At 37.8% G+C, this 26,706-nt stretch overlaps 3 protein-coding genes across 3 annotated transcripts in view; 1 reads left to right on the top strand and 2 right to left on the bottom strand.

Moving 5' to 3' along the window:
- Positions 1 to 1,080: 1,080 nt before the first annotated feature.
- bzw1a (basic leucine zipper and W2 domains 1a) lies at positions 1,081 to 11,725 on the top strand. The gene is made up of 12 exons (XM_030086505.1): positions 1,081 to 1,188; positions 3,411 to 3,484; positions 3,575 to 3,751; positions 3,833 to 3,927; positions 4,729 to 4,794; positions 5,686 to 5,821; positions 6,238 to 6,347; positions 7,635 to 7,805; positions 8,520 to 8,666; positions 9,537 to 9,675; positions 10,866 to 10,988; positions 11,091 to 11,725. Exons 2-12 carry the CDS (start codon positions 3,421 to 3,423, stop codon positions 11,120 to 11,122), a joined length of 1,260 nt encoding a protein of 419 aa, XP_029942365.1. The 5' UTR covers positions 1,081 to 1,188; positions 3,411 to 3,420; the 3' UTR covers positions 11,123 to 11,725.
- A 1,582-nt stretch (positions 11,726 to 13,307) lies between these two features.
- LOC115383590 (transcription factor 15-like) lies at positions 13,308 to 15,622 on the bottom strand. The gene is made up of 2 exons (XM_030085723.1): positions 15,035 to 15,622; positions 13,308 to 13,346 (listed from the first exon to the last, which is right to left on the bottom strand). Exons 1-2 carry the CDS (start codon positions 15,620 to 15,622, stop codon positions 13,308 to 13,310), a joined length of 627 nt encoding a protein of 208 aa, XP_029941583.1.
- A 2,559-nt stretch (positions 15,623 to 18,181) lies between these two features.
- The window catches only part of LOC115383589 (von Willebrand factor D and EGF domain-containing protein), a 49,695-nt gene continuing 41,170 nt past the window's right edge, over positions 18,182 to 26,706 (bottom strand). Inside the window, exons 24-32 of the mRNA XM_030085722.1 lie at positions 26,420 to 26,515; positions 26,249 to 26,344; positions 26,080 to 26,175; positions 24,330 to 24,425; positions 23,781 to 23,876; positions 22,709 to 22,804; positions 22,537 to 22,632; positions 22,371 to 22,468; positions 18,182 to 18,277 (exon numbers count right to left, since the gene is read on the bottom strand). Coding sequence (XP_029941582.1) covers positions 18,257 to 18,277; positions 22,371 to 22,468; positions 22,537 to 22,632; positions 22,709 to 22,804; positions 23,781 to 23,876; positions 24,330 to 24,425; positions 26,080 to 26,175; positions 26,249 to 26,344; positions 26,420 to 26,515 — 791 coding nt within the window. The 3' untranslated portion in view covers positions 18,182 to 18,256. The remainder of the gene's footprint in view (positions 18,278 to 22,370; positions 22,469 to 22,536; positions 22,633 to 22,708; positions 22,805 to 23,780; positions 23,877 to 24,329; positions 24,426 to 26,079; positions 26,176 to 26,248; positions 26,345 to 26,419; positions 26,516 to 26,706) is intronic.

Raw genomic sequence — 26,706 nt, 5'->3', positions numbered from 1 at the left:
AGATATTTAGAACTTACCGTTGTAAGATTTATTGCGATCACTGCAAAAACTCAACATCTTACCAAGTTGATTCATCTTGCTTTCAGTCAAAAAGTCTCATCTCACTTGATTTCAGATCAATTTAAGATATAGAGATTTATTTCTTCATTTAAAATGGTCATTTATGTGTATAATGGAGATATATGTTAACCATTGCACTTGAAATTTAAAGTGTAAAAGAAATGTTTTTTTCCTGATGTAATCCCAACAATTATCATTTACAGTAGGAAACATGTTATGTAAAGATATATAATCACAGGACTTTCTGTTTAATTATCTCCACTATATTAACAGTTTTCATAAAATCTGACAAAACCAACTTGGTTAAATGTGAATATTTAATCTGATTGGCTGTAAATAGGTTTGAATTCAGACTCACCGGATCTGATTCCTCTGTGATCCTGCTGGGATGAAACCAGGAGGGGAAGAAGGAGGGAGAGAGAAGGATTACTGCTGGAGGAGGAGGAGGAGGAGGAGGAGGAGGAGGAGGAAGGGGGAGGTCCTTCATCTCCATCATCTCGCACATGTCAGCAACTATAGATATTAAAATTCCTTTTTATGCTCATCTATTCAGGCTAGTTGGACAATGTTTTTATTTTATATTTCTCTTCTTGTGTGTGTTTTGCAAAAAAAAAAAAAAAAAAGAAAATAGATAAATACAATAAAATGTAATAATAATATAATAATAAAAAATAAATAATATATATTACTTTAATTTTCTCCAGATCTGCATTCTCTGACTTTTTAATGTATTATTTACTGGCAAAATTGAAAAAAAATGTAGAAAAAAAATATTTCTTTATTTAAAAATAATATAAAAATATTTAATCTGAAAATAAATCAATTCGCACCTGATAATTATTTTATTTCAAGTAAATAAAGAAAACAATAATGGTTTAGAACTGTTGACCGGAGCCTGCTTCCCGCATAGCGCACACTGCGCCTGCGCAGTGCCCGGACTCTCTGCCTTGACGCTGAACCCACACTGCGCCTGCGCGGTGCCCGGAGCCTGCGTGTTCCTGGGCGGGGCCTGGCTCTCGGTGGGAGGGGCTTGCGTCGGGAAGGTCTTTTTGTTTGGGCCGCTCTCAGACTCGACACTCGCTTCAATTCCTCTCGGTTCACAACCGTTTTTTATCTGCATTATTTTCGGTGAGTATTGCGCTCTTATTCCTCTCATCCTCCCACACGTCCTCCTCCCCGCCGCTCCCGGTTGAGAAGACCGTTTCTGCCGTGAAAACGAAGGTTTTACGTCCCCCGCCTGAGGGCGAAATCTGGTTTCCTCCAGTTCGGCCGGCTCGGTTAGCATTAGCTTCATCACGGCTAGCACTCTTCGGTAGCTCCGGTATTTACCCCCAAGTTTTTGCTGACATTTCCAAATAAATATATCTCCTCCTCGCGTGTTTTCAGCTACACGGTTCACCCTGTGGAGTTATTCCGGTGTACCGAACCGGTTCTGCTGTTAGCGGGCCCGGCTAGCAGCGCATGGTGCGGCCCGGAGCTAGCTGGAGCTAATCCGGTGTTAGCCGGTGTTTCACATCAACTGGTGCCCCTGTTAACTGGTGACCCACGTCCTTTTGCGTCCCTCCGTGCGGCTGTATATTAAAAACAACGTTAAAGAAGCCCAACAAGATTCCGTCAACTGTCCTTTCAAACGCTGTTTGGCCGCATTTATATTAAAATTGTGAAGTATCGTGAATTTCCCGAGTCTCAATCCGCTGTTGGCCGGTGTTTCATATGAACTGGTCCCCCTGTTAACTGGTGACCCACTTCCTTTATCGTCCCTCGGTGCGGCTGTCTTAAAAACGCTGTTAAAAAATCCAACAGAATCCCATTACTGGCCTAGTTAACACCGTTGAGCCGGATTTCTAATGAAATTCTTAAATGCTGTTAGTTTCCAGAGAGGTAATCCACTGTCAGCCGGTGTTTCACATCAACTGGTTCCCTTGTTAACTGGTGACCCACGTCCTTTTAGTTAAATAACCCATTAAAATTCCCTCAACTGAACACTGTTTAGCTGCTTTCATGATAAAATTAGTAAATATAAACTTGCTGAGTCTTATTTTATCTCCTACTGTTAAGCAGCAGATCACCGTGCGAAGAAGAAATCACAAACCTTCACTTCCTGGTTTTATAAATGGCTTTAAATTGTTTTTTGGTTTCTAAAAAAAGAAGAGCAAAATCAAGTAGAATTGTTTGCGAAATACCTGATTTTTCGTTATTTGTTTTATGTGTGCCTACACATATGGCTGTTTGGACTTTATTTGTATTTAATGAATTATTCTGTTTTAATTCTTTTGAGGTTATTTTTTTTACTATTATCTTCTGAAACATGTGGTAAAAATGTTCTTTATCCTCATTGAGACGTTTCAATTTGTTTAATGCTGTAACTAAAAAAAAAAAAGCAGTCATGGAGGCCGGAGGAAATGGGACACCAGTTAGCAGGGGAGCAAGTTGATCCGAAACACCAGCTGTAGTTTAGAGGATGATCTGTTTCAACTAGCAGCTGTAAAAAAATATAGTGGTAATGATTCATGTCATGTGATAGATGATGAATTCAAATCCGATCGCAGATCAGATCCTGCTCGGTTACTCTCTTTTTATCGGGTTTTGTTTGCGTTAGTGCTGTTTAAAGACTCACCTGTAGCCTGTCACTGATTTACACTCTACACTGCAAAAAAATCCAAGCCTGAACAAGTTTTTTTCTTTTTTAATTTGCACTGAGTAAAAATGTCTCATTTTACCTGATTTAAGATAAATTCGTTACATTTCAGCACGATAGAAAGACTTTATTTAAGAGAAATCTGAAATCAATACAGTTTTCAAATGGTTTTAAGAAATAACCTAAGATTTTGACTTTTTTTTTGCAGTGTAAGCATTGCTTCACACAGAATGAATAGAAAGTTGAAGATGGAATTAAATAAAATGCTTCGCCACAGCTGTTGAAATTGTAAAAAAAAAAAAAAATCAGCAATGAGAATTTACAGGGAGGAGTGGTAGAACATGTCATCTCTTACTCAGTTTTGCTTTTTTTCTCCTTTATAATTTTAAGCATTTTCCAATTTAAGAGATTCACATAATTTTTGCATATTTTTAAAAATGTTCAGCTTTATTTGATCTAAGAAATCACTCGTTTGAAGAACGACTTGTAACGACCGTAAATAAAATACAGTGTTTATAGGTGGGCTTTAGCGAAAGCTTCAGGGTTATGGAGTCTGGGGTGAAAGGGTTGCACTATAAAGATTGAAAATTCTCTGGATTATTTTAAAATTTGTGGATTGGATCAGAAACGGGTTCAGATACCAAGGATCTGTTATTATTTTCCAGTCTGCCTCTCTTCAATCCACTCTTCTTTCCTTCCTTCTGTCTCTCAGGGTGTCTTTTATGAATAATCAAAAGCAGCAAAAGCCAACGCTAACCGGCCAGCGTTTCAAAACGAGGAAAAGAGGTGAGCGAGGCTCAGTCTCTTCTTCTTCTACTCCTCCCTTTTACTCCTTCTGCACCTCCTAACCGCCCTTCCTCCCCCCGTCGTCGGCAGATGAAAAGGAGAAATTTGACCCTACTCAGTTCCAAGAAAGCATCGTACAAGGCCTGAACCAGACCGGCTCTGACTTGGAGGCCGTGGCCAAGTTCCTCGACGCCTCCGGCGCCAAGCTCGACTACCGCCGCTATGCCGAGACGCTGTTCGACATCCTGGTGGCCGGCGGCATGCTGGGTGAGCGCCGGCGGCCCGGAAGCCACGCCCGGACCTGGAGGTTGTTTGTTTGTTTATCGTTTTGTTTGTTTTGTGGCGCAGCCCCGGGCGGGACGCTGTCGGACGACATGACGCGCACCGAGTTCTGCCTCTTCACGGCACAAGAAGACCTGGAGACCATGCAGGCATACGCTCAGGTCAGACCGCCACGCTGCCAGTGTTCAGGCTTTTTTTTTGTTTTTAAATAATTTATACCAATATCTATGTTTATTTATTAGAAAAAATAATTACATAATATCCAGTTGTTGTTGTTTTTTTTTTTAATAGCACAAATATTAAGAACTGTAGGAAAATGATATTGCTGATAATGATACAAAAATACAAAAAAATTAATGATAAAAATAATTGCACCAAGATTCTTTATTTTTTTCCTGTTATAAATAATTGCAGCAATATCCAGTTCTTGTTTTTTAAATGGCACAAATTTTCAGAGCTGCAGAAAAAAAATAAAATATAAAAATAACAAAATAATATAATAATGAAAAATAATTGCACCAAGATTCTTTATTTTTTTTCCTATTATGAGTAATTGCACCAATATCCAGTATGTTTTTTTTTTTTCTTCAGTATTCAGGGTTTAAATTTTTTTTTTTTTTTTTATATTTGAAAAATTGGGGTCATCTTTTAATCAATCGTCCTATAGTCGGGTCAGTACTTTAATAAAAAAAAAAAATTGAAAATGAAGTCTTATTTGTATGATCATAAATATACTATATTTCTGTCACTCAGAAAAATACTGCTATACTCTGGAAACTACAAATAAAGCAGGAAGTAGCTGGAAGGCTTTGGGTTATTCAGCATTTTGACACCAATATTTTTTTAAAATCTACTGTGAATGAATATCAGCTGCAAGTATTGGCTCTCGGCCTCCTGGATTACCGATCGTTGGTATTGATCCCTGATCGAGGCGTGCTGACGGGCCTCTCTGCCTCCTGCAGGTGTTCAACAAGCTGATCAGGCGCTACAAGTACCTGGAGAAAGGATTCGAGGAGGAGATCAAGAAGGTGAGCGGCCGGAATTTTCTGAAAAAAACAAACAAAAAAAACAATGTTCAGGTTTTTTTCCGTTGTTGAAAAGTTGCCAGTTTCGTTTTTTTTTTTTTTTTTCCCCCCTAGTGGCCATTCTTTAAATGGGACTTTTTTTTCATAATGGTGTTAATAATCAAGGTTTTTTTTTTTGTTTTGTTTTCTTTTTTTAAAGGTGCCTTTTTTGAGAAAGGTTCCTATATGTATTAACAGTGCCAATACTCCGGGTTTTTTTCGTTTTCTTTTTTTTTTCTTTTTAATTGGTGCCAATATTAAGGTTTTTTTTTTGTTTTGTTTTTAAAGAGGTGCCAATATATATATATATATATATATATATATATATATATATATATATATATATATATATATATATATATATATATATATATGTATATTAAAAAAAAAAAATTCCCAATGTTCAGGGTTGTTTTTTTTTTTTTGAAAAAGTTGCCAACTTCCTTTTTTTTTTATAAACAGTGTGCCAGTATTAATTTTTATTTATTTTTTTAAGTGGCAATACTCTTTTTTTTTTTTTTTTTTTTTTTTTTTTTTTTTTTTTAATTGGGCCATTTCTTTAATGGCGCCGATATTCTGTTTTCTTTTTTTTTTTTTTTTGAAGGTGTCTTTTTTTAAGAAAGGTTCCCTTATATTAAAACAGTACCAATACTCAGGTTTTGGAATTTTTTTTGTTTATTTAAATGCCAATATTCAGGGTTTTTTGTTTTGAAGAAAGAAAAAGTGCCAGAAGTTTGTTGATTTATTATTATAATAAGCAGTGCCAGTGGTCAAGGATTTTTTATTTTTTTATTTATTTATTTTTTTAAATGTGTGTGTGTCCGTGCATGTGCGTGTGTGTGTGTGTCCCTCCAGCTGCTGCTGTTCCTGAAAGGCTTCACCGAGTCGGAGCGGAACAAGCTGGCCATGCTGACCGGCATCCTGCTGGCCAACGGCAACATATCAGCCTCCATCCTCAACAGCCTCTTCAACGAGAACCTCGTCAAGGAGGGTGAGGAAGCGCGCACGGCGGAGAAAGACTACGATATGAACTCATGCTGATCAATAGTGATTAATAGATTTTTTTTGTTCTTTAAATTGTAATTCTGACTGAGGAAACGGTGCGATTAATCATGATTAACGATGCAGTTCACTGTGGAAATGACGCAATTAATCGCTATTTTTAAAAAATTGAAAAGTCTCTTGACAGCCCGAGTTTTATCTGTTTCTATATTGGGGGTGTCAAACATAAGGCACATGCACCCAAAGTGGCCCAAAAGAGGCTCCAATCTGGTCCATCAGTACTTTTCTCTGGGTATTCCACAACAGGAAGTGGCGTTTTAAGTGACTTCCTGTTGTGACGGCGAGCTAGCTCTGACGCCGCCGATCTGCGGCGGTGTTTGATTAAATGGCGTGTTCTGGTCTCAGGAGTGTCGGCCGCCTTCGCCGTCAAGCTGTTCAAGTCCTGGATCAACGAGAAGGACATCAACTCCGTGGCCGCCAGCCTGAGGAAAGTGGGCATGGACAACCGGCTCATGGTGAGGCGGCCGGGTTACCGTGGCAACGGGGGCGGTCTGATCTGTATTCACTTCTACTGCTGCTTCTACTTCTACTGCTTCCTCTCTTCAACTACTTCCTGATTTTCTACTGCTTGTCTTCTGTTTCTACTGCTTCCTGTTCTTGTACTTCTGCTTCTTCTTCTACTGCTTCCTGTTCTTCTTCCTCTACTGTTTCCTGCTCTGCTTGTTCTTCTTCTTCTGCTGTTTCCTGTTCTTTTACTTCTTCTGCTTCTTCTACTGTGTCCTGTTCTGCTTCTGCTTCTACTGTTTCTACTGCTTCCTGTTCTTCTTCTGTTTGTGCTGCTTCTTCTTCTTCTTCATCTTCTACTGCTTCCTGTTCTTCTTTTTCTTCTTCTACCGTTTCCTTTTCTTCTACTTCTTCTTCTACTGCTTCCTGCCTTGTACTTCTTCTGCTTCTTCTACTGTTTCCTGTTCTTCTTCTTCTTCTTCTTCTATTGTTTCCTGTTCTTCTACTGTTTCCTGTTCTTCTTCTTCTTCTGTTTCCTGTTCTTCTTCTTCTTCTTCTACTGTTTCCTGTTCTTCTGATTCGTGTTCTTCTACTGCTTCCTGTTGTTGTTCTTCTTCTTCTTCTTCTACTGTTTCCTGTTCTTCTTCTTCTACTGTTTCCTGTTCTTCTTCCTCTTCTTCTTCTGTTTCCTGTTCTTCTTCTTCTTCTTCTTCTTCTTCTTCTTCTTCTACTGTTTCCTGTTCTTCTGATTCGTGTTCTTCTACTGCTTCCTGTTGTTGTTCTTCTTCTTCGACTTCTATTGTTTCCTGTTCTTCTTCTTCTACTGTTTCCTGTTCTTCTTCCTCTTCTTCTACTGCTTCCTGTTGTTCTTCTTCTTCTTCTACTTCTATTGTTTCCTGTTCTTCTTCTTCTTCTACTTCTTCTACTGTTTCCTGTTCTTCTACTGCTTTCTGTTCTTCTTCTTCTACTTCTATTGTTTCCTGTTCTTCTACTTCTTCCTCTACTGTTTCCTGTTCTTCTACTTCTTCTTCTTCTACTGCTTCCTGTTCTTCTTCTTCTACTGCTTCCTGTTCTTCTTCTTCTTCTACTTCTATTGGTTCCTGTTCTTCTTCTTCTTCTACTTCTATTGTTTCCTGTTCTTCTACTTCTTCTTCTTCTACTGCTTCCTGTTCTTCTTCTTCTACTTCTATTGTTTCCTGTTCTTCTACTTCTACTGTTTCCTGTTCTTCTTCTTCCTCCTCTGTTACTTCTCCTCCTCCATCTAACCCGCCCCCCTGTCTGCCCCCCTCCCTCCTCAGGAGCTGTTTCCTGCCAACAAGCGGAGCTGTGAGCACTTCTCTAAGTACTTCACGGACGCCGGGCTGAAGGAGCTGTCGGACTTCGCCCGGAACCAGCAGTCCATCGGCGCCCGCAAGGAGCTGCAGAAGGAGCTGCAGGAGCAGATGTCGCACGGCGACCCGCAGAAGGAGGTCAGGCCTTTACCCATCAGCCCCCTCTCCCCTCCCCTCGCAGCCAGATGTATGACATCATCGCATCAGGGCTGATTTCACCATGGGTTGTGGCTTGCCAAAATACTTTTGAGTTAATATAATGAATAATAGACTAATATTGACTCTTGAATTAAGATGCCTTTACTTTGAAAAAGTAAAGAAAAATGAAGAATTGGCAGTTTTTTTTTCCTTGAATTAAGACGGTTTTACTTTGTAGTTTTTTTTTCTAATGTGTTCAATTTTCACTTGTAAGATTTATTTATCATAAATAATGATGCTTTTACTTTGAAATAAGTCCGATAATATACAATTTGAACTTGTGTCGGTAAAAAAAAAAAAAAAATCTTAAATTAAAATGCTTTTTCTTTCCAAAAAGTCAATTTCTTAAGATACTTTTACTTTGAAATAAGTAAATAAAAAAATCCGATTTTCACATATGAACCACATTTCCCATAGCTAATCGTCAGTCAGAGATTGGAAATAGTTTTACCCTTCAAAATAAAAGAACATTTGATGTTTGTTCAGTAGCTCATTCGGGATTGTTGTACAATTTTTCCAAACTTTTATTTCACTATCAAGTGTGTTAAAATGTAAACATTCGGGACAGACCCTGGATCTTATTTTGAAAGTCGGGATGTTGGCGATGCAGCGGCGTTTGTGCGTTAACGCCGGCCGCCGTCTCCGTGGTTCCAGATCATCGCCTTCGTGCGCGAGGAGATGAAGAAGTCGAGCATCTCGGAGCAGACCATGATCGGCATCATCTGGAGCAGCGTGATGAGCTCGGTGGAGTGGAACAAGAAGGAGGAGCTGGTCACCGAACAAGCCATCAAACACTTGAAGGTAGCAACGCACCCAGCATCCAACCGGGGCTTTAAGGTCGCCATGGAAACCAGGGCTTTACTTCAACATTGACATTCTTGTTTTTATTTTTTTGAGATTCTATTTTTTTTAATTTCAATTTGTTGATTTAAATCATTGAAGAATCTCAATAGAAATAAGAGTAAAAATAATTAAAAATTAGTCGTTGTGTAATCTAATGAAAAATAAAAAGTAGATTCTACAATGATGAAACAAAAAATAAGAATCATAGAATCTTAATTCTTTTATCTTTCATTTAGATTCTAAAATATTTTTTTTTATTGAGACTCTGCAATGATTAATCAAAAAAATGATCGTAGAATATAAGTAAAAATAAATCAATCGTATTCAACGATTTTTTATTTTGTTTTAAAAAAAATTCATAGAATCTAAATATAAATAAAAATCAAAATTAGATTCAATGAACATTCTTTTTTTTAATTTAGATTCTACAATTATCGATTCATTTATTTTAAATTTTAGATTGCGACGTTAAACTTGTACGTCGGTATCCTCTGTTTCCACGGCAACAAAACCCCTTTGTAATTTAGTTTAGCAACTCTGAAGATATTAGTTTTCATCTCGGATTTGACGGCAACAAAATTTAAATAAAATGTTTTGAAGAGGGATATCTCGTGTTGAATCAGAAACGATCAAAACTTTAATTATTGATTAAATATTTTGTGTTAAACGATGTCCGTTTCCATGGTAACAACACAACCTCTGTTGCTATACTGTGCAGCTTGTCGAGTAAAACTTGCCGCAGGAGTTTAGGGGGGAAAAACAGCGACTCTGTTTAAATTTTAACCCCGCCCCTTCCCCTTTGGCCCCGCCCCCTCCCCTCCCCTCCAGCAATACAGCCCTCTGCTGAAGGCGTTCACCTCGCAGGGCCTGTCGGAGCTCAGCCTGCTGCTGAAGATCCAGGAGTACTGCTACGACAACATCCACTTCATGAAGGCCTTCCAGAAGATCGTGGTGCTGCTCTACAAAGGTGACCTCTGACCCCTGACCCCGACAACGTTTCTGTCACTTGGCCACACTGGAAGTTTTAGCTTTCATCTCAAATTTGACAGATAATTTAATGATTTAAGATAAATAAAAAGGTAAACAAACATACAAGAACAAACATGATAAATAAAATTAATAAATGATGAAAGGATTAAAGTTTTCGTGCTTCTACAACATAGAATTTTAAGTAAAGAGATTCTACAACTTTCCACTCGTACGTGAGCAGCTTCCGATTCCCCGTTTCCATGGCAACAAGCAAACATTTTTGTCATTTAGCAATGCAGAAAATGCTAGTTTTTATCTCAAATTTGACAAAAAAATAAAATTAATTAGAAATAATCAATTAGAATTAATTATTCAGTGACTAAATAAAAATTATTGTGGAAATTAAATGAATTGGATTGTACCATGATTGATTTTTATTTTTATGTAGATTCTTCAATGATTAAATCGAAAATATTTGTGGAAGTTAAACAAATATAATATAATTTCTGATTTTGATCTTCTGCAAAATTAAATTGTTTATGTTGAGATATTAGAGCTTTGAACTGAGACGTCAGCAGCTTCCGGTTCCCCGTTTCCACGGCAACAGGCAGAAACATTGTCACTGAGAACTGCTGAAAATTTGAGTTTTTATCTCAAATTTGACAAAATTTAAATTTCAATCATTTAGTGAAAATAAAAAAATAATGGTAGAATCTAAATATAAATTAAACAAATCTTACAATGATTCTTTTCTTGTATTTAGATGTTAGGATTGAATAAAAATTCAAAATTTTGTAAGTGAGATATCTCATATTGTATCAGGAACTTTCGCAGTAATTCATCCTCAAAATATTGATTAAACGACGTCTGTCTCCACGGCAACAGGCGACGACTTTGACTTCATGATGCAGAAAATTCCAGTTTTCACCTGAAATTGGTCCAAAAAAAATAGTGTTCTGGGTTTAAACGGTAATGGTTGACATATTTCCTGTTCTGTCAGGAATTACTTAAAGTTTGAGCTGACCTTTGACCCCTCAAAAAACAGTTGTGTCACTTATCAACGCTGAAAATATTATTTTTCATCTCAAATTTGCTGCACAAACAATGGAAATGTTAGAAGTGATATACAACGGGTGGGGGAATCCTCGCATCATAATCTGACCTGTGACCCCTGACCCCCTCCTGCAGCGGACGTCCTGAGCGAAGAGGCCATCCTCAAGTGGTACGCCGAGGCCCACCTGGCCAAGGGGAAGAGCGTCTTCCTGGAGCAGATGAAGAAGTTCGTGGAGTGGCTGAAGAACGCCGAGGAAGGTCAGTTTTCAAAAACCGCCACCGCTTTTTTTTTTTTTTTTTTTTTTCCTGTGCAAGTTAAAAAAAAAACAAAAAAACCACTAATCTTTAAACCTCCCACAGAGTCCGAATCGGAGGAAGAGGAGGCGGATTGAGTCCAACCGCCGCGAGATTTCCTCCTTCTTCTTTGGTTTTTTTTTTTAATTTGTTTTTCTTCTTCTGTTTTTTTTTTTTTAAGTAGCACCAGGAGCAGTAGACTCTCTTTCTTCTACCTCCTGTTATTATTATTTTTTTTTTCTTGTTTTTCTTTTTTTTCCCCCTCCAACGCAGGACAAAAGGGCTCGGTCCTTCAGAAGCAGAAACCCCGCCCCCCCAAAACTCCTCCCCCCGTTTTTTTTTTCTTCTTTATTTAAAACTTCTTCTTCGTTGGTATTCTCGTCGTAACGCCTTCTGTAATCTGGATTCAAAGAAACATTCCATGTCGATCTGGACGGGAAAAACCAGGATTTGGAGATTATTTTTGAAAATTTTTTATTTTTTTTTGGCCCAGCTTCCTGTTCAGTCTTAAAAATGGCCGCCTTTTTCTTCTTCTACTACTTTATTTTTTTTTTTTGGTGAAAGCTGTACTGCCCGTCATGGCCGCCGCCCTCCTCCCCCCTCGCCAGCCGAATCAGTGGTTTCTACTTTCTTTAATCTGATATTAAGAAGAAAAAAAATAACAATTTGACTTTTTTATGAAATAAAGATTATTGAAATGATTCCGACCGGCGTCAATTTTATTTATTAATCAAAACACCCAAAACTATTTCCAGGATATAAAGAAAAACATTCAAGGGTTTTTTTTCTTAAGAACCAACAATGATTTTTACAGTTTTTAAAATATTTTGTACAAAATACATTCTCAAATTATTTGATGTGCCCAATTAAAAAAAAAAAAAAAAAAATCTTTCAAGTTTGAGGCAGTTCTGATATTAAACTAACTTTATAAAATGATTATTAAAAAAATATATATTTTTTAAAGTTTGTACATAAGTCAAATTAATGTCTTGCTAATATATATTTTTATTTTTCCAGGATTATTTTTTTCAATGTTAAAAAAAAAACACCCAACACTCATGATTTTTTAAATTTTTTTATTGCACAAGAATACATTCCTAAAGTATTGGATGTGCAAGTTTTTTGAAATGTATTCGTGTTTCAGGTCTGAGGTAGTGTGGCTTTCAGATATTTAAATTTTCTTTGAAAATATTTTGACAAAAACACATAATGAAATTAATGTTATATGAATAAATATTATTCCAAGATTTTTGATTGTATGTTTATAAATAAAAAATAAAACATTCATGATTTTTCAAAATATTTATTGTACAAAAATATATTCTTTAATTGTTTTTGCAGGTTTTCCAGGTATATTCATCTTGCAGGTCAATTCCAGGATTACTCTTTGAAATTCAAAGAAAAAACACCCAACAATATAATTTTATATATATATATATATATATATATATATATATATATATATTTTTTTTTTTTTTAATTTTTTTTTTTTTTTCTTGTACAAAAATATTTTCTGTGCAAGATTTGGATTAAAATTCATCTTTCAGGTCTGAGGTAGCATGGCGTTGAGATATTCTGGGAATTTTTTTATTTTTTTTAAAGAAAACCCAACAATGATTCTTTGAAAAATATTTATTGTACGAAAATACATTAAGTTATTCAATGTGCAGTATTTCAAAAATATTTTTCTTTCAGGTCCAAGATGGTGTGAGGATTATTTTCCAAATATTTATTTTTTCCTTTTAAATAAAACACCCAACAAAAATGATTTTTAAAAATATTTATTGTACAAAAATACATTCTTAAATTAGTCCTTGTGCAAGATTTTGAGGTATGTTCATCTTTCAGGTCTGAGGTAGTGTGGCGTTCAGATATTCCAGGATTACTTTTGGAAAAAAAAAAGTTTTTTTCTTTTTAAAGTGCAACAATGCAAAAGTAAACAATCCACCACACTAAAGTTTTCCCTTTGAAGGCTCCGTCGGTTTTTTTTTTTTTTTTTTTTTTGGAAGTGGTGGTGATGGAGTATGGAGTGGGTGGAGGGGGAGGGGGAGGGGGGTAGTTTATATCCCCGGGTACTGAAATAGCCCCACGTCAGGTGCAACTTTTTAAACGCGTCCTCCTCGGGTTACGGCTCCCAGAAAAAAAAACAAACAAAACAAGGGGAGCGTTGGCCGCAGCGCTTTTAAAACTGTTCCAATAAAAATAAATCTATATATTATATACAAGAGTCCAGCATGTAAACATTGCAGGGGGGGCGGGGTTTCACTGGGTGGGGGCGGGGCCTCACAGGGTCGAGGGTGGGGGCTTCCCGCCATCTCTGAGCTGCAGGGCGGAAAAGAAACATGGGTTTTACCACAGGCAGTGAAGGCACCACGACTGGAAAATTCAGAATTTTCAACATAAATTGGCTAAAATTTAAAAAAAAAAAGAAAATTTTATTGCAACAGACATGATTTAATCTGGTTGACTTACTGGATTTAATCACACTTCACGTGTTTCTTAAAAAAAAAAATCCTGTTGTGCCTTTAAAAATAAAAAAAATAATACATTTAAAAATTTACATATTCTTTTGTCTCCTCACTAAAATTATCATACACTAAATAACTTTTTTTAATTGATATTTTCTGCCAATTTTCATGATCTACAATGTGTAGCACTGTAAAAAAAATTCAACATGAATGAAAAAACTGCCCTTTCAGCCTTCAACTGCACTGCAAAAAGTAAAAATATGAGCAAGTTTTTAAACTTGTTTTGAGTGAAAATGTCTCATTTTACTTAGAGATGAGATGAATTCACTTTAATATAATATTTCAGCAAAATAAAGACTTGATTTAAGAGACGTTCTATGAAATCAAGACAGTTTTCACTTGTGGGCAGATTTTTTTTTCTTAAATCAAGACGCTTTTAATTTGAAATAAGTCAATAATAGTAAATCAATGGCTTCAGTATCTTTCTAAAATGTATTTAAGTGAGTTTATCTTAAATCGAGTGAAATGAGACATTTTCACTCAACAGAAGTTTAAAAAAACTTGGTCAGATTTTCAATTTTTACAGTGTATTTCTGGAGCGCGCCTCATGTTGGGAACAGGTGTGTGAACCACGCGGGTCTATTTCCATCGGCGGGACGACACAGGTGGAACCGTCACACTGAAACCCGATCCGAGCCGCTTCGATCCATAACGCCGTTTATTTGTTTTAATTTTTTTTAAGCCACAACAGGAGATTACACTGCAAAAACTGCAACAATTCAAAATCTGAGCAAGTTTTTTTCAAAGTTGTTCTGAGTAAAAATGTCTCATTTTCCTTGATTTAAGGTAAATTTACTTAAAAATTATATTTCATCAAGATAGAAAGACTTGATTTAAGAGAAGTTCTCTGAAATCACGGCATTCTCGCTTCTTCTATTGGCAGACGTTTTAAAAAAATTTTTAATTTTGAGCTACTTTTACTTTGAAATCAGTAACAAACAATAAAATTTCATTTGTGCTATTGCCAGTTTTTTAATGCATTGACTTTTACTGTGAAATTACAAAAAAAATCTGATTGTCACTTGTTTGACTGACAGATTTTTTTCTCTTAAATTTAGATGCTTTTACTTTGAAATAATTTTAAAAACTATTTTCACTTGTTCTGTGATCAATTTTTAATATACTTTTACTTTGAAATAATAAAAAAAAATTCTACAATTTTCACTTTTTCTATTGGCAGATTTTTTCTCTGAAATTCAGATGCTTTTACTTTGAAATAATTTAAAAAAATTTCAATTTTAACTTGTTTCAGTGTCAGATTTTTTTGTTAAATTGTGATACTTTTACTTGGAATACATATTTAAGAATATAATCTTTTTTTATTAAATCTTTACCTGAAATTTAATTTTCAATTTTTTTTTCTTAAATCAAGTAAAATAAAATGACATTTTCACTCAAAAAAATAAAAAAAAAAACTAAAATTTTTTACAGTGTATTGACAAAACAAAAAAAAGACTGGTCCTTTATTGGTTAAACACTCACCAGCTTCCTCTGGTTGCTGAGGCAGAAGGTGCAGATCGGCCTTAACGGCGCCGTTGCGGCGGCAGTTGCCTGCACGACGCCGCGGTAGCGGAGGCAGGGCTGTCCGCCGTCGCCCAGCAGCAGCACGTTGGCCAGGTGGGCGATGTAGCTGGACGCCAGGCGCAGCGTCTCGATCTTGGACAGGCGGCGGTCGGCCGGCTCGGTGGGGATGAGCGTGCGCAGCGCCGCGAACGCCGTGTTGACGCTGTGCGTGCGGTCGCGCTCGCGCGCGTTGGCCGCCTGCCGCTGCCGGCTGACCCCGGGGAGCCTGGCGACGTCGGCCGTTCTGATCCGCCGCCGTCGTTTTTGAAGGAAGTCTTCCTCCTCTTCTTCTTCCTCCTCGTCTTCCTCTCTGGAGTCGCTGTCTGGGTCGGAGGCGGAGGCGTCCGGTCGCTCACCGCCGGTGGACGACTTCATCCTGCTGGGATTCAGACTGGGGCTGCGGCGGCGGCGGCGGCGGGAGAAAATAGAAAGGAGCGAGCAGCAGCAGCAGCTGCCGCCGATCCGGTGACCGGGGGAGGGGGTCATGCCGAGCCTCCGCCGCCGCATCGGTCCCATGAGTGACGGCGGCGGCTTTCTGGGGCGGCGGAGGAGAAGGGAGGACAGGTGGGGCTAAAGGGGGGGTGGGGGGGGGGGGGGGGGGGGGGGGGTAGGCACCTGCTGTGGGGGGGTTTAAATTAGCATCGGCTGAGCTGAGGATCAGTCACGAGACAACAAAACAGGACTTTTCTCCAAGAACCAGAAATGTGCCAAAATGTGACTTTTCTCTTGTCCAAAATCCTAAAAATGTGAAACTTTTCTATTCTCCAAAACCACAAAAGTTTGACTTTTGTGTTCTCCAGCAACCAAAAATTGTGACAAAGTGTGACTTTTCTCCAGCAACCTAAAAATAATAAAAAAAAAAAAAGTGACTTCTCGTCTGTAACCCCACCAAAAATGTGAAAAATGTGACTTTTCTCTTCTCCAAAAACCCAGAAATGCCTAAAGAAGCTTTCATGAAAAACAGCCAGTGGTTCATGGAGCTTCACGAAGCTTCATGAACCACTGGCTGTATTTTCTGAATCCACTAGATGGTGCTGTCTGTTCAAGAAATATTTGGGAGCTCACTTCATTGTCAGTCCTCCAGCCTCTATCTTAGAACCAAGAGCGCCATCTTGTGGCTTCAGACAGTAAAGTCAGTGGTTCATGAAGCTTTAATGTTTAGTGAAAACCACTAAATATGTTAAAGCTTCATGAATCATGGTCATTTGATCCAAATGTGAATTTGTTTTGTCTATTTGTGTGTCAGTTATTTTTTTTAATGCTTTCTTCTTTTACTTTTTTCATTTTTTTTTTTTTTTTTTTTTAATTTACTTTCTTTTCCTCGTGAATTTAGAGACTTATTTTTTTCATCAACAAAAAATACTTGATTTAAGAAAACTTCTCTGATGTCAAGACAACTTCCACTTTTTCTACCAGTGGAGCTTTTTCTAACTTAAGATACTTTTACTTTGAAATGAGTAAAACAAAACAAGTTTAAACAGATTTTTTTTTTTTTTTTTTGCAGTGCAGCAGAACAGCTTTCAGATGAACTTGATGTGGGTCAGGATCAGAGAACAGCTGGTGTGTGTGTGTGTGTGTGTGTGTGTGTGTGTGTGTGTGTGTGTGTGTGTGTGTGTGTGTGTGTGTGTATGAGTGAACAGTCCAGGTGTGCGCGCCTCGTCCTGTCTTTCTCACTGTGTGATGGACACACACACACACACACACACACCTCTTCCGCGGCCCCATCTTTGGACGTGGATAAAAATATAACACACTCTTCGCCTCGTGTGTGTGTTCCCTCCACCTTCCACCACCAGAGGGCAGCAGATCTTCAGCAGAGCCTTTTCCCCCAGAGGTCAGAGGTCAGAGGAAGTGTTTGGATCAGGCTGGGATCCTAATTGGTTCTAATCCCAGGAGGCCTCATTAATGTGGTAATCCTGGTCTCTGGCCCCCGGGGGCTCCAGGGCCCCTGATGGGGGTCAAATGCCTCCGTCTGCTTCTCCTCAGACCTCAAACAGGCTGATTTCACACTTTAGACCTGAAGCTTTCTGTGTTTCTGGCTTTATGTTTGAGTCAAAGAAACAAAAACACAACTTTTCTAGAGCGTAAAATGTGGCTTGTTTTGTCAGGGGCCAAGAAAAGGCCAAAAAATACTTTTTTCTCTTCCAATGCCCCCCCCAAAGGACTTTTTTCTCCTCCAATGCCCCCCCAAAAAAAGACTTTTTTCTTCTCCAATGCCCCCCCCCAGAAAAGACTTTTTTTTCAAACTCCATGGAGCCAAAAAAACCAAAAAAACCAAAAAACAAACGCATTTTCTCCTGAGGCCAAAAAAGGGGACTTGTCTTCCTCCGATGTCAAAAAAAAAAACAAAAAAACAACCAAACAAACAATCAACCCCCCCTAAAAAAAACTGACTTTTGTCTTCTCCAATGTACAAAAAAAAAAAACCAAAAAACTTTTCACCACAGGCCAAAAAGACAAAGAAGACTTTTTTCTTCTCTAATGTAAAAAGAAAAAAACTTTTCTCCAAGGGCAACAAAAAAGGGGAATTTTCTCCAAAGCCCCCCCCCCCCCCCCCCCACCACCACCACCACCAAAAAAGACTTTTGTCTTCTCTAGTGAAAAAAACAAAAACAAAAAAAGAAAACTTTTTGCCCAAGGCCAAAAAAAAAAACAAACAAAACAAAAAACAACGTTTTGTCTTCTCTAATGTAAAAAGAACAAAAAAAGACTTTTCTCCAAGGGCAACATAAAAGGGGACTTTTCTTCAAAGGCCAAAAGAAATAAAAGACTTCTTTCCAAGGACAACAATAAAAAAAAGACTCCAAGTGCAAGAAAAACAAAACAACAACTTTTCTCTGAGGGCCAAAACACGACTTTGTGAAGTCGAAACTTTGACTTTTCTCGACTCGTTACAAAATGAGCAGAAACATTCAAACCAAGGTGATGAATTCCTCACATCTTTATTTTCTTACAAAACTGCCACGAAGTCCAGTAAATCAGAGAGATTTCTATATACAGCCGAGCCAGATGTGGAAATATAAAACATCCAAATAAATAAATATTCATGGAGAAATTATCCAGTCGGGGTAAAATGTTGCAGATGTGAAGTGCCGCTCTTCCTCCTCCTCCTCCTCCTCCAGATGTTCCCAGATGCTGCCGTCAGCCTCCAGTGACAGGGAGCTTAAGAAAAAACACACAAATGGTTTTTGATGTTTTCCATCATTTTTCTCCTTTTTTTAAAAATTTCTAATTGAATTATTTTGCTAAAAAATGTTTTTTTTATTTGTGTCAATTTTGATCATTTTATCACAAATATATTGATTTCTGTCACTTCAGAATGTTAATTTAAAAATTTTTTCTCTGTATTTTTTGTTTCTTTTACATTTGTTTTTATTTATTGCACTTAGTTTATTTCCCCAGTTTTGCCATTTTGTGTTTTTTTGGAATAATTTTATATAAAGTAAAGCCTCTAAAATCCAAGCAGTAGCGCCCCCTGGAGGCAGGTTAGAGAGGCATGCTATGAGGACTTAAAGCAGGACATGTTGGAGCTCATTGCTGATAATGAAGGGTCAAAAATAAAAGTGGAGACATGAAAAAAGCTGCTCAGTGATTATCGGAAGAGTCATTGTTGTACAGTGAAGAGGAGATGAAGCTTCATGAACCACTGTCTTTACTTTCTGAGACCACTAGATGGTGTTATCTGTTCAAGAAATATTTACTTCAATGTCTGTCCTAGAGCCTCTGTCTTAGAAACAACAGTGCCATCTAGTGGCTTCAGAAAATACAGACAGTGGTTCATGAAGCTTCATGAACCACTGTCTGTATTTTCTGAAGCCACTAGATGGTGCTGTCTGTTCAAGAAATATTTCTGAGCTCACTTCATTGCCAGTTCACAAGGATCTATCTTAGAACCAAGAGTACCATCTAGTGGCTTCAGAAAATAAAGACAGTGGTTCATGAAGCTTCAGGAATTTTCGATCATTTCACAAGTTTTAACACATTTTTATTATTATTATTTTTACTTTAGTGTTGATATCTTGTATTTGGGCCACACTATTTTACAATGTTGTCAGTCCTTAGAATCAAAAGTGCCATCTAGTAGCTTCAGAAAATAGGCAGTGGTTCACGAAGCTTCATGAACTTATTTTCTGAAGCTACTATATATTATTGAGAGGGCTGAGAATAATTCTGGACATGCCAGTTTTTGTTGAAATGTAAATAATGTAAATAAAAGGTGAGAAAAAAAAATATTTACATAGAAAAAAGTATTTATTTATTTATTTATTTATTATTTTAAAAAAACAGCTTCTAGTGTGATAAAAGTAAGTTTGAGCCTAAATTTTCCTGGAATATGAATCTTTTTGGACTAAAACAGAGTGCCTGTATCTAGTGATGTGCAGATGAAGCTTCATGAACCACTCTCTTTATTTTCTGAAACCACTAGATGGCACTCTTAGTTCTAAGGACTGACAATGAAGCGAGCTCTCATACATCTCCTGAACAGATAGCGCCATCTAGTGGCTTCAGAACATAAAGACAGTGGTTCATGAAGCTTCATTTGCATCCACCGCTCAAAATGATGTAGTTCATATTCCAGGCCTTTAGGTGGCACTGTGACTCTGCCAGAAATACACCAGAGAAGAAGAAGTGGAACTCTGTGCTCCACTTCCTGTCTGGAAATAAACACAAAACAAGAATCTGTCGCCTCATTAAACCAATGAACAGCATGAGATTCTGTTTTTCTGGCTTTTTTCCTGGAATTTCCCGGAAAAACTCGTCCATTGTCTGTTTGGCAAGACGTCCACTCTTCAAGGTTTGTATATTTTTTTACTCTTATTTGTGATTTTCAACCTGCTTTCATGTTTCTTTTCTTTTCATTTTGTGTTTTAAAGTAATTGTTTTCTGTTATTTACCCTATTTTTTTAACCAAATCTTACATTATTTTGCTTTTATCTTGTAATTTGTGTTTTTGAAGCATTTTCTATCTTCATTTTCACAGTTTTTATGTTTCTTTCCATCATTTTTCATCACGTGTTTGTTTTATCAGCTGCTGTCCTCAAGCTTTTTATGTTTTGTTCTTTTTTATGTCTTAAATTAATCCGTTTTTATGGATGGTTTTCCTACTTTCTGATTGTTTTTGCCTCTAATGTGGTATTTTTAGCCTGTTTTCATTCATTTCTCCTCTTCATTTTGTGATTCAAGAATTAGTTCCTGTTTTTAACCACATCTTACACATGATTTTGCCTTTTATTAGATCATTTTATGTGTTTTTGAAGCATTTTCTATAATGAATTGATCTGTTTTTATGTCTTTACATCTTTTTTCCCATCATTTTTCTGTGTTTTTGTGAGTTTTTTTTTGTCTCATCTCAATTTTTTAAATGTCTTTTGAGGTATTTTGTGTTTTTATGCCTGGTTTTTGTTAAATTGATCCTTTGTTCTGCATGTTTTTGTCTCTAATTTCTGATTTTCCGCCTGTTTTCATGTTTTTTTCTGTTTATTTTGTGTTTTGAAAGTAATTTTTTGAATATTTTCTTTTCTTTACAGTATTTCACCCTCATCTTCTGTTTTTAACCACATCTTAGAGATGATTTTACCTTTTTTTAATAATTTTTGAAGCTTTTTGTATGTTTAATTGATATGTTTTTATGTTTTTTTAATATGTTTTTTCATCACCTGACTTTTTATGTGTTTTTAACCATTTTTTATGTCTATTTTTAGTTTCTTTGTGACGTCTTTTGAGGTATTTTGTGTTTTATCTGTATTTTCTGTCATCTTTAGTCTGATTCATTTTATACTCTTGAGTTTTCTTGATTTATTCATTCAGTTAATCTCGGTCTTAAAGTAACACTAAGGAACTTTCAGTTTCCGTTGATTTTGGCGGCGCCAGTGGACAAAAGCGGTAGTGTTTTGCCTAAAGGAATACTACAGTTCCCATGAGGACTAGTGCGTGACGTCGTAAAATGCTGCTCCCGGTGGCATGCTGTCAGACTGAACTCGCCTACATTTGTTTCCAGTGGCTGTGTGAAGGATGGATAGCGACGAGGTAATGAATCTAATGGTGGCTAAACAATATTATATCATAATGTGACGCATGCCGTGTGCTGGGTTCCTACCACCCTCCTCAGTTTCTTAGTCCAAGTGAAAGCAATACTGACGCCCTCAGCCCGTGACAGAGGGGTCATTCAACCCATTGTAAGTCGATGTATCATCACAAAAGATATTAAAATGTTTTATTAAGGTTGAAAAGTTCCTTAGTGTCGCTTTAAATAGATCCTTTCTTCTGGATGTTTTTCTTATTCTCAGCATATTTCTTAGACTCTAATTTGTGATTTTTCAGCCTGTTTTCAAGCTTTTTTTTCCTTTTCATTTTGTGTTTTAAAATACATTTTTGAATGTTTTCTGTTCTTTACAGTATTTACATCATTTTTTAAACAAAACTTCGATTATTTTGCTTTTATCTTGTAATTTTTTTGGAGCATTTTCGACATTTAATTGATCTGTTTCTATTTTTCTTTACATCTTTTTTCCATCATGTGTTCTCACAGCTGCTTTTTATGTGCTTTTGTGATTTTTTTTTTTGTAGTTGTCCCATCTCAGTTTTTTTTTTACGCATTTTGAGGGATTTTGTGGTTTTATGCCCATTTCCTGTTATATTAATACTTTTTTTCAGCATTTTTTTGTCTGTAATTTGGTATTTTAAGCCTGTTTTCATGTTTTTGTCTTAATTTTGTGTTTTGAAAATCATTTTTTTTTTAATATTTTCTGTTCTTTACAGTATTTCACCCTCATTTTCTCAGTTTTTAACCACATCTCAGAGATAATTTTGCCTTTATTTGATAATTTCATATGTTTTCAAAGCATGTTCTGGATTTAATTGATCTCAAAATCTTATGAAGTTCATTCATCTTATTTTCAGAAAAAAAAAATCTCATCTTACTTGATTTAAGATAAAATTCCTCTATCGAGATCTCTTTTTCAGTAAAATTTACATTTCTTTGTTGACATTTTGTGTTTGGGCGACATTTTTTACAGTGTAGGGTAAGAAGCTGGGAAATGCATTACGTCAATGCACAAGTGTAGGAGTACAAACACGTGTGTGTGTGTGTGTGTGTGTGTGTGTGATGTTTTATATGCGATCATCATTACAGATGTTTTTTTTTTATGATTCACAGCTTCCCTCCAGACTCTCTGGCTCGGAGCATGAGGAAGCGGTTTGAGGCGGAGTTGAACCGACCACCGCTTTGATCGTCCGTCGTGCGGTTCGGGCGTACCGGTCTGGAGCAGAGCGGCGCCGACGGGCCGCCCCGGCAGGAGCAGACGTTCGGCCGGACGCAGCGGCCGCCGTACGGACACTGCTGGTCACACACAGCTGGAACACCAGAGGTCAAAGGTCAGAGGTCGGAGGACGCTCCATAATGTGGTCGTGCCGACACTCACGGGTCTGGCAGAGCGTGCCTTGCCACCCAGCGCGGCAGTGGCAGGTGTTCGGACCGACGCACTCCCCTCCGTTCAGGCACCTCTGCAGACAGCTCGCTGTGGAGGAAAACGGATGACATCACCACCACTGGAGAGAGGTCAAAGGTCAGGCTTTCCTCATATGAAAGCTCACGCTGGTGGCATCTGGTCCCCCGCCAGCCGGACGGACAGTCGCACACGTCTGGACCCACACAGCGGCCGCCGTTCATACAGGACGACTCACACACACCTGGGGAGGAAGAGGGGCATGATGGGTAAGGGGGAGGGGCATCAGGAAGTGATGTCACAGCTGAGGAGGATGATGGGAGAGTGGGAGGAGAATCAGGAAGTGCTGTCACAGCTGAGGAGGAAGAGGAGGAAGTGATCAGGAAGTGATGTCACAGCTGAGGAGGAAGAGGAGAAGCATCAGGAAGTGATGTCACAGCCGAGGAGGAAGAGGAGGATGATGGGAGAGTGGGAAGAGAATCAGGAAGTGATGTCACAGCTGAGGAGGAAGAGGAGGAGTATCAGGAAGTGATGTCACAGCTGAGGAGGAAGTGATCAGGAAGTGATGTCACAGCGGAGGAGGAAGAGGAGGAAGTGATCAGGAAGTGATGTCACAGCTGAGGAGGAAGAGGAGAAGCATCAGGAAGTGATGTCACAGCCGAGGAGGAAGAGTAGGAGCATCAGGAAGTGATGTCACAGCTGAGGAGGAAGAGTAGGAGCATCAGGAAGTGATGTCACAGCCGAGGAGGAAGAGGAGGAAGTGATCAGAAAAAAAAGGAAGTGATGTCACAGCTGAGGAGGAAGAGGAGAAGCATCAGGAAGTGATGTCACAGCGGAGGAGGAAGTGATCAGGAAGTGATGTCACAGCGGAGGAGGAAGAGGAGGAAGTGATCAGGAAGTGATGTCACAGCTGAGGAGGAAGAGGAGAAGCATCAGGAAGTGATGTCACAGCGGAGGAGGAAGAGGAGGAAGTGATCAGGAAGTGATGTCACAGCTGAGGAGGAAGAGGAGGATGATGGGAGAGTGGGAAGAGAATCAGGAAGTGATGCCACAGCCGAGGAGGAAGAGGAGAAGCATCAGGAAGTGATGTCACAGCTGAGGAGGAAGAGTAGGAGCATCAGGAAGTGATGTCACAGCGGAGGAGGAAGATGAGGAGCATCGGAAGTGATGTCACAGCCGAGGAGGAAGAGGGAGAAGCAACAGGAAGTGATGTCACTGACTGTGCTCACAGCGCCCCCCAGTGTATCCCTTCAGACAGCAGCAGACGTTGTTCCTCCTGCAGACGCCGCCGTTCTTACAGGGAGGAGAGCAGATGGCTGAGGGAGAACATGGAGACCAATGGTCAGATCTACAGCAGCTTTGTGGTGTCAATTAATGTTTTTGTTGTCATTTTCATCCTTTTTGATCTTTTTGTCATCTTTTTTTGTGTTCTTCATCATTTTGTGACTTTTCTTTGTCCTTTAATCTGAGACTGTTTGTTTTTTAGTTGGTTTTCATTTTCATGTTTTCAAGTTTTGTTTTCATTTCATGGCTTTTTCCGTCTTTTTGTGGCTGGTTGCCATCTTTTTTGTGTCTTTTTGTTGTGCTTTTGTGTCTTCTTGTCATTTCGTAGTTTTTTGATCTGTTTTTGTAGCTTTTTGTTGTCCCTCTGGCTTTTTGTTTTCCTTTTGTAGCTTTTAGTTGTCATTTTGTAATGTTTTGTAGCTTTTTGTTATCATTTGTGGCTTTTTGTTCTCATTTTGTGACTTTATTCTCATGGTTTTGTTTACCATTCTGGCAGCGGGCGCCGTAGAAGCCCTGAGGACACTGGCAGGAATCTGGCCGGACGCACACACCTCCGTTGAGACAGACGGGAGTGCAGAGAGCTGGAAGAAGAGTGGACAGTGTCAAATTACACGAAAAAGCCACATAATTACAATCAAAGGCCCCAAATTACAAAAAAATTCCAAAAACTAACAGACAAACTCAAAAAATTGAAAAAAATCCCAAAATTAACAAACATTGCAACAGAAAGTCCCAAAGTTAATAGAAAAACTCACACATTTACAATAAAAAGTCCCAAAAGTAACAGAAAAGGTCCCAAAATTACAAAAGAAAGTCCCAAAATTATATAAAAGTTACAAAAGTACAATAAAAAGTCACAAAATTACAACAAAAAGTCCCATAATTAACAGAAAAACTCACTAAATTACATTAAAAAGTCCCAAAAATGCAAAAAAAATCCCAAAATTAAAATGAAATGTTACAAAATTACATCATAAAGTCTCAAATTTACAACAAGAAGTCACAAAATTACAACAAAAAGTTACAAAATGACAATAAAAAGTCCCGTAAGTAACAGAACAACTCAGTAAATTACATTTAAAAATTCCCAAAATTGCAAAAAAAAAAAAATCCCAAAATTACATCAAAAAGTCACAAAATTACACCAAAAAGTACCAAATTTACAACAAAAAGCCACAAAATTACAGCAAATAGCCACAAAATTACAAGAAAAACTCAGATAATTACAACAAAAAAACCACAGAATTACGACAAAAAGTCACAAAATGACAATAAAAAGTCCCATAACTAACAGAAAAACTCTCTAAATTACAACAAAAAGCCACAAAATTACAACAAATAACCACAAAATTACAACAAAAAGTCACAAAATTACAACAAATACTCATAAAATGCAACAAAACCTCACAAAAATTGCAACAAAAAGTCACACAAATTGCAACAAAAAGTCACAAAATTAAATCAAAAAGTCTCAAATTTACAATGAAAAGCCACAAAATTACAAGAAAAACTCACAGAATCACAACAAGAAGTCAAAATTACAACAAAAAGTCACAAAATGACAATAAAAAGTCCCGTAAGTAACAGAAAAACTCACTAAATTACATTAAAAAATCCCAAAATTACATCAAAAAGTCACAAAATTATACCAAAAAGTACCAAATTTACAACAAATAGCCACAAAATTACAAGAAAAACTCAGATAATTACAACAAAAAAATCACAGAATTACAACAAAAAGTCACAAAATTACAACAAAAAGTCACAAACTGACAATAAAAAGTCCCATAATTAACAGAAAAACTCTAAATTACAACAAAAAGCCAAAAAATTACAACAAATAACCACAAAATTACAACACAAAGTCACATAATTACAACATAAAGTCACAAAATTACAACAAAAAGTCCCCAAATTAACCAGAAAATTCACAAAATTACAACAAATACTCATAAAATGCAACAAAAACTCACAAAAAATTGCAACAAAAAATCACATAATTACAACAAAAAGTCACATAATTACAACAAAAAGTCACAAAAATTGCACCAAAAAGTCACAAAATTGCATCAAAAAGTCACAAAAATTGCAACAAAAAGTCACAAAATTGCATCAAAAAGTCTCAAATTTACAATGAAAAGCCACAAAATTACAAGAGAAACTCACAAAATTACAACAAAAAAATCACAAAATTACAACAAAAAGTCACAAAATTACAACAGAAACCCCCCTCACCTGTCTCGCAGGATGGCCCCGTCCAGCCTGGCGCACACACACACTCGTCCGGAGACGCACACCGTCCTCCATTGTGGCAGTGACGACTGCACACCACTAACAATAAACAGCAACAATCAATCAGAGCGAAACACAAATTGTGTAAAATCATGCGGAGGTGTGGACTGACTGGTTTCACAGCGAGGACCCACAAACCCGTAGGGGCAGGAGCAGGTGTTCGGTCCCACGCAGCCGCCGCCGTTCTGGCACGGCGGGCGGCACAGCGCTGGAAGAGACGGCAGCGTTACGGAGGTCTGAGGGGCGGGGTTTAGAGGAGGAGGAAGAGGAAGAGGAGGGTTACCTTCCTCGCACATCTCTCCGTGGAATCCCGAGGGACACTGACACACTCCGGGGGAGACACACACTCCCCCGTTGAGGCACGGCGGGGCGCACAGCGCTGGGGAAACACAGTGGAATCAGGTTCCCCGCCACAATTTAAGCTGGTAGAGACAGTCTGAGTCTGGGATAACCTGAATTGGATTCTGTCTGTTTTCATCATTTTGTTCTTGTCGTTTGATTTGTTATTTTATCGTCATTTTATTTTGATTGTTTTCATCATTTCTTCATTACTGTCATTTCCTCACAATT

This window comes from Salarias fasciatus (genome assembly GCF_902148845.1).
Source record: "Salarias fasciatus chromosome 23 unlocalized genomic scaffold, fSalaFa1.1 super_scaffold_20, whole genome shotgun sequence".
NCBI classification, from domain to species: Eukaryota; Metazoa; Chordata; class Actinopteri; order Blenniiformes; family Blenniidae; genus Salarias; species Salarias fasciatus.
The sequence above is the reverse complement of the archived record's forward strand: the minus strand, read 5'-3'. Positions and strand labels throughout refer to the sequence as shown.

What these genes read in the sequence shown, in the direction of transcription:
- bzw1a (XM_030086505.1), top strand. Translation starts at nt 3,421, where the DNA reads ATGAATAATCAAAAGCAGCAAAAGCCAACGCTAACCGGCCAGCGTTTC. An exon ending in GGTGGCCGGCGGCATGCTGG is followed by an intron (nt 3,752 to 3,832) that starts GTGAGCGCCGGC and finishes TTTGTGGCGCAG; the next exon opens with CCCCGGGCGGGACGCTGTCG. An exon ending in AAGCCATCAAACACTTGAAG is followed by an intron (nt 8,667 to 9,536) that starts GTAGCAACGCAC and finishes CCTCCCCTCCAG; the next exon opens with CAATACAGCCCTCTGCTGAA.
- LOC115383590 (XM_030085723.1), bottom strand. Translation starts at nt 15,622, where the DNA reads ATGCGGCGGCGGAGGCTCGGCATGACCCCCTCCCCCGGTCACCGGATC. An exon ending in TCAGCAACCAGAGGAAGCTG is followed by an intron (nt 13,347 to 15,034) that starts GTGAGTGTTTAA and finishes TCCGCCCTGCAG; the next exon opens with CTCAGAGATGGCGGGAAGCC.